A 5,744-nucleotide genomic window follows, 5' to 3' on the forward strand; every position below is an offset into this window, starting at 1 on the left:
AATTTCTCCACTTAGCTCAAACCCATTCTAAAATAAGCCCACATTAGGTGCCGCTCCTTCAGTGACATTTAATACACATTTGTATTCAAAAATGCAATGCAAAGTCCCAGCCTTGATGAAACATTTCTGGCTCTCGAAAAGGGTTTTTCATTTTCTGCCGGAAACCACTCGTTTTGGGTTCTTCACATAGTTTTAAATCTGACAACTTTTTTTTGGTGCTATGAAACCTATGATATGGAGATGTAGCAAAAAATGGGTTAAACGTTGAAAACAGTTAATACAGAAAGCAGATTTTGTCTAGGGGATAACCATAAACTCACCCTTTGATTTGTTGCCTCAGAACATTTGGAAATCGTTGCACACACACTATATGTCATATGGTTGTATAGTGTATAGACTTGCTTTCATTTATTACTAAGAATGCACACTTTCATGTGTTCTTCATTTGGCCAAAGAGACACTAAGAGGCTCAGCTGTGAGTGGTGTGTTGTTAGCTCAACTCGACTGTTTTTCTGTTCCTTACTGTACTCCATTCAGCAGAACAAATGCACTCATTCATTCAACTCTTCCTGCTGGACAGCAAACAAAACACACATGGTTCCCATCTGACTCTTAAAAAAACTGACATTATCGAAACAAGTAAAGATTAAGGCAAGGGTTCATTCCTAGACACGTTTAAAATCATCAGTTGTTTTTGCATTTTTCTACTCACAAGCAGTTATTTAATGCAAACTTATCTATATTATAATAACATCAATGTTTGTGGCCTTATCAAAAGTCCAGTTGACAGTAAGTTGACATAACTCATTCAACTTAATGTGACCAGTTAATTACACTTAATATAAAACTATATAAACATCATAATAAACTTTCTTTTCGGCTTCTCCCGTTAGGGGTCGCCACAGCGGATCCTCCGCACGTTTGATTTGGCACATGTTTTACGCTGGATGCCCTTCCTAACGCAACCCTCCCCAATTTATCCGGGCTTGGGACCGGCACTAAGAGTGGCTGGGGATGGTTCCCTGACCGGGAATCGAACCCGGGTCGCAGCGGTGGGAGCGCTGCATCTTAACCACTAGACCACCAGGGGACCTTTATATAAACATCATAATAACTGCAGAATTGTATCAGTTCTGTCACACCTAATAGTAGTACTCAATGCCTCATATGTGACTGAACACTCAGGCCTTCATGAATTCGCAGTTTTTCATAAGTATTTTTTTTATATAGCCTATTAATAAACCTCTCCCCTTTCCCACTATACGCTACATGCAGATACATGCAGAAACAGTGTTGTAACAAGCCTTATAACAGACTTGCAGGGAAAATAATTCATTTGTTTATACTGGTTAAAATTGTTCTTTAAGTCTGTGCAAGTGTAAATATTCTATAAAGGGTTAACTCTAGAAAGATTAGATGCATGGCTTCTGTATATGTTTCGAGCTGTCTAGGAATTTTAGTTCCTTCTGAGATGGTTTAGACATTTAAAAAAAAATTTCATGCTTTAAAGACTGATATAACTGTGATATAGCTCTAAATTAATAAGTGAGATGTTTTGTGTATTAAGCTGCATTAAGGTGTATTTATTTGCAGTGTCCATCATGTCACTCAAGAATATAGTACAAATTATGGTTTGTGGTGTGTTGGGTAAGGTCAAGATTGGGTTTAGATAAAATGACTGAGAAAGTCACAGCATATGATAACATTTTCATACTTCTCAAACCAATCAGCAATTCGTCCTCCTCTGTGTATGACAAAAGGGTTAGAAATGGTTTACCACAGGATAAAGTTCTTCATTCAGAAAAAAAATTATTATTATTTTATATTATATATTAAATTATATTTATTTTCAGCAGTGACACTTTTCTCTAAATTTATCCAAACCATGTGGCAATTCTGGGCCTGAATTTACACTAATCACAGTGATGAACCTGTTTTTTTTTTTGTTTGTTTGTTTAATCAGTACAGTCAAAGTATTATGTTTAAAAGAGGTTTGTTATTATAGAAAAGAGTGTTTAAAAGTGGGACTGAACTTAGCATGTGTAAGACTATTAAATTCAGCCGATTTTATTATTTAGTTGATTAATTTTACACTCTTATTTAAAACACTCTTAGGTTGTTTTTATACATTAATCACTTTAAAAAGATGTAAATTCTTTGGTTTCATTTTAAACCACTTTGTAGTCTAAAATATTGTCACACTAATAAGTAGATCACAAAGCTGGCAAAAAAAAAAAAAACTTATCTGTACCTGTAGGTGGCCCCCACGGACCGCTTTGCTTTTTCTGAATGATTTGGTTCATTAACTTAGAATGACACAGCTACAAATGAAGTTTTTTTCTTTCATTACATTTTTACTCAAAATATTTTTACAACATTATAGCTTTATATTCACTTTAGCCCATGTAACTGCAGATGTTAGCAGGAAACACCCACAAATATTTAAACAATCAGACTTTGTAAAGCAAACTATTTGATTTATTTTATTTATACTCAAATCTTTTGCATGACTTTTAAGATTTTAAACAGTTACAAACAGTAGCTGATCTTCTTCCTCTTCTTTTTCTTCTTCCTCTTCCACTTGTTTTTTCTTCTTCCTCTTCTACTTCTTTTTCTTTTTCCTCTTCTACTTCTTTTTCCTCTTCTTTCAGCTGCTCCTATTAGGGGTCGCCATTAGGTATCCGTCTCTATACTATTCTGTCATCTACATCTGCCTCTTTCAACCCAACTACCAGCATGTCTTCTGTCACCACATCCATAAACTCCTTGGCCTTCCTCTTTTTCTCCTTGATCCTAATCCTTTCTAAATCTGTCCATCCTCGTTACTCTCAATGAAAATCTCAGCATCTTCAATACTCCCACCTCCAGCTCCGCCTCCTGTCTTTTACTCAAAGCCAATGTCTCTGGTCCATACAACATCGCAGGTCTCAGCACAGTCCTATAAACTTTCCCTTTCATTCTTGCAGATACCATACTATCACAAATCACTCCTGTCACTCTTCTCCACCCACTCCACCCTGCATGACTACTTTCTTTCTTACTTCTCTAACACACTCTCCATTACTTTGCACTTTTGACCCCAGGTGCCTAAACTCATCCACCTTCACCACCTCTTCTCCCTGCAACTGCAACTGCACCACTCCACTGCCCTTCCTCTCATTCACACATGTACTCTGTCTTACTCATACTGACTTTCATTCCCCTTCTCTCCAGTGCGTACCTCCACCTGATCTTCTCAACCTGATCACTACTCCCACCACAAATCACAATATCATCTGCAAGCATCATAGTCCATGAAGACTCCTGTATGACCTCGTCTGTCAACCTGTCCATCACCACTGCAAACAGGAAAGGGCTCAGATCCGATCCTTGATGCAGTCCAACCTCCACCTTGAACCAGTCAATCATTCCTACTGCACACTTCACTGCTGTCACACTGTACTTATACATGTCCTGTACCACCCTCACATACTTCTCTGACACACCTGACTTCCTCATACAATACCACAACTCCTCTCTCTGCAACTTGTTGTAGAGAGTACCAGCAAACTCTTACTTCATTCCTCAGGCATCTTCCCACCTTCCAAAATATTGTTAAACAATCTTGTTAAAAACTTCACTGCCATCTTTCTTAAACATCTCCATGCTTCTACCGGTATGTCATATGGTCTACCTGACTTTCCACTCTTCATTCTCTAAATTGCTGCTCTTCCTCCTTACTAATCCTATCTACTTTCTGCTTCACCATCTCCACATCTTTCAACCTTCTCTCACTCTTGTTTTTCTCATTCATCAGCTTCTCAAAATACTCTTCTTAACACACTCTCCTCACTAGTCAACACATTTCCATCTGCATCTTTTATTGCTCTTTTAATTTGCAGCACATCCTTCCCAGCTCTGTCCCTTTGCCTGGACAGTGGGTACAAAACAAACAGAAGCTGATGCTATATTAAAAATCTTTAATATACAATAAGGCAGCTGTAACTGTTTTCTAGATGTCTAGATCCAGATGTTTTACAATTTAATTAGCAACACAATCCCAGTCCTTTAATTTGACAAGGCAGTTGTAACCCTAACTCCAACCCAAACTCTCCCAGTCTGGCATCAGTCATTACTTGGATTGTCTATTGGGTCGTGTATATATATATATATATATATATATATATATATATATATATATATATATATATATATATATATATATATATATATATATATATGTGTGTATATATATATATATATATATATATATATATGGTCTTGAATTGTATCCCTTCCAATTGATTGATTTAGATATGCAGATAATCTATTGTTTGTGTTTTAAATCTACTTTCAATGAATTAATAAACAGCACATTGTGGATGCTCATTTCTTTATTCATGGAATTTGTACAGCATATTCAGATACCCAGCACACAGAGTGGGCATACAAATAGAGTATGTTTTTCACCTGAACCTAACTTTTAATACAAAATGCTCCAAGTGAAACAAGTGGGGACCAGTACAGGCTAAACATCAAGTGTCAGAAAGAAAAATGTCAGAGGTCATGGGTTTTCATGCACACATTAACATAGTCAATGCATTCAGGACATACCAATACATGTAGATTATTTTGTAACAGAAACCGGTCACTAGCAGTTGATCAGAGGTATAGTTTTAAAAAGGCAACAGGCCACACTACACTTTAGTGAGTACACTTTAGTAAAAAAAATTATGGAAAAGTAAATAAAAAGAAGCAAAGAACCATTTAAAACATATTTTCAAAGTGAAATACAATTACACAAAGTACATTGCTTCCTGGTATACCAAAATAACAGTACCATCAAGTAATGAAGCAACAATTCTTTTTTCACATGTGCTCAGTTCTAAGTGAGCATCCTTGGCAGTGGTTCCCCTTTGTTTTTCAAATTTCCAAACAAGCCCACAGCGTAGTAAATCAACCATAAAGAATAGTGCTTCAAACGATGCCACAAAAGCCCCAGGGGCTCAGAGACCTACTATTATACTTTGACCTCTCTGCTCTCCGAGTGAAAAGGCCTAGCACTCAAACATCCCAGGAGATGAGGATGTAATGGACACTATTAGGGAACAGTGGAAGAAGGGGGGACAGGGCCAGTTAAAAGTGGTAGAGGGTTTCACTTCTTCACCATGGTCTCCACATTGAAGGGTCACCCCCTGGGAAGGCAGGGGGAAGGGCAGAAGGGGATAGAGGTTGGGGGGAGGGTGATCCAGGCGGGGAGATCCTCATGCCAGCCCCCTCTCTCTGCAAGAGGATTCCAGGAGAGCAACAGGGGCTGCTGGGTGAGGAAGGGCTTGCAGGAGAAGGAGGGGTGTGTAGGTGCAGAGGACGGGCTTGAAATGAGGGATGAGCCAGCGGAGACAGAGTAGGTGAGGTAGGAAGAGGACTGGTGGCAGTAGCACTGCTTGTGCCACTGCTCTCTCCACTGATCTGAGGGAGAGCCTTTAGCAGGTGGTTCAGAAGACGAGCACCAAGTGATTTGTCCATGCCAGAGCAGTTGAGGAGCAAATTATGCACCTCGTGCATGCACTGGATATAACCACTGCTGTATCTTTGACGAGATTCAAAGGCCACACTAGGTCCTTGATTGGGTGCTGTAAAAAAAAAAAAAAAAAATGTGTTAAAATGTTAAATGTTGCATACTAATTTAATACATGGTTTTTATAACTCAGAAGTCATTAAAGCATTTTAAAATAGTCTCACCTGGACCGAAGCCCCTTTGAAGG

The 5,744-nt window shown here is 38.3% G+C and overlaps 1 protein-coding gene across 2 annotated transcripts in view; it reads right to left on the reverse strand.

Annotated features, from left to right (window-relative positions):
• Positions 1 to 4,355: 4,355 nt before the first annotated feature.
• her8a (hairy-related 8a) overlaps positions 4,356 to 5,744 on the reverse strand; it is a 2,765-nt gene continuing 1,376 nt past the window's right edge. For both annotated transcript variants that reach the window (XM_083540821.1, XM_083540820.1), the window contains 2 exons: positions 5,722 to 5,744; positions 4,356 to 5,612 (listed from right to left, as the gene is read on the reverse strand). The exon at positions 5,722 to 5,744 is cut by the window's right edge and continues 56 nt beyond it. In XM_083540821.1, the coding sequence (XP_083396947.1) occupies positions 5,143 to 5,612; positions 5,722 to 5,744 (493 nt within the window). In that variant the 3' untranslated portion in view covers positions 4,356 to 5,142. The remainder of the gene's footprint in view (positions 5,613 to 5,721) is intronic.

Source organism: Silurus aristotelis (genome assembly GCF_946808225.1).
Source record: "Silurus aristotelis genome assembly, chromosome: 5".
NCBI lineage: Eukaryota > Metazoa > Chordata > Actinopteri > Siluriformes > Siluridae > Silurus > Silurus aristotelis.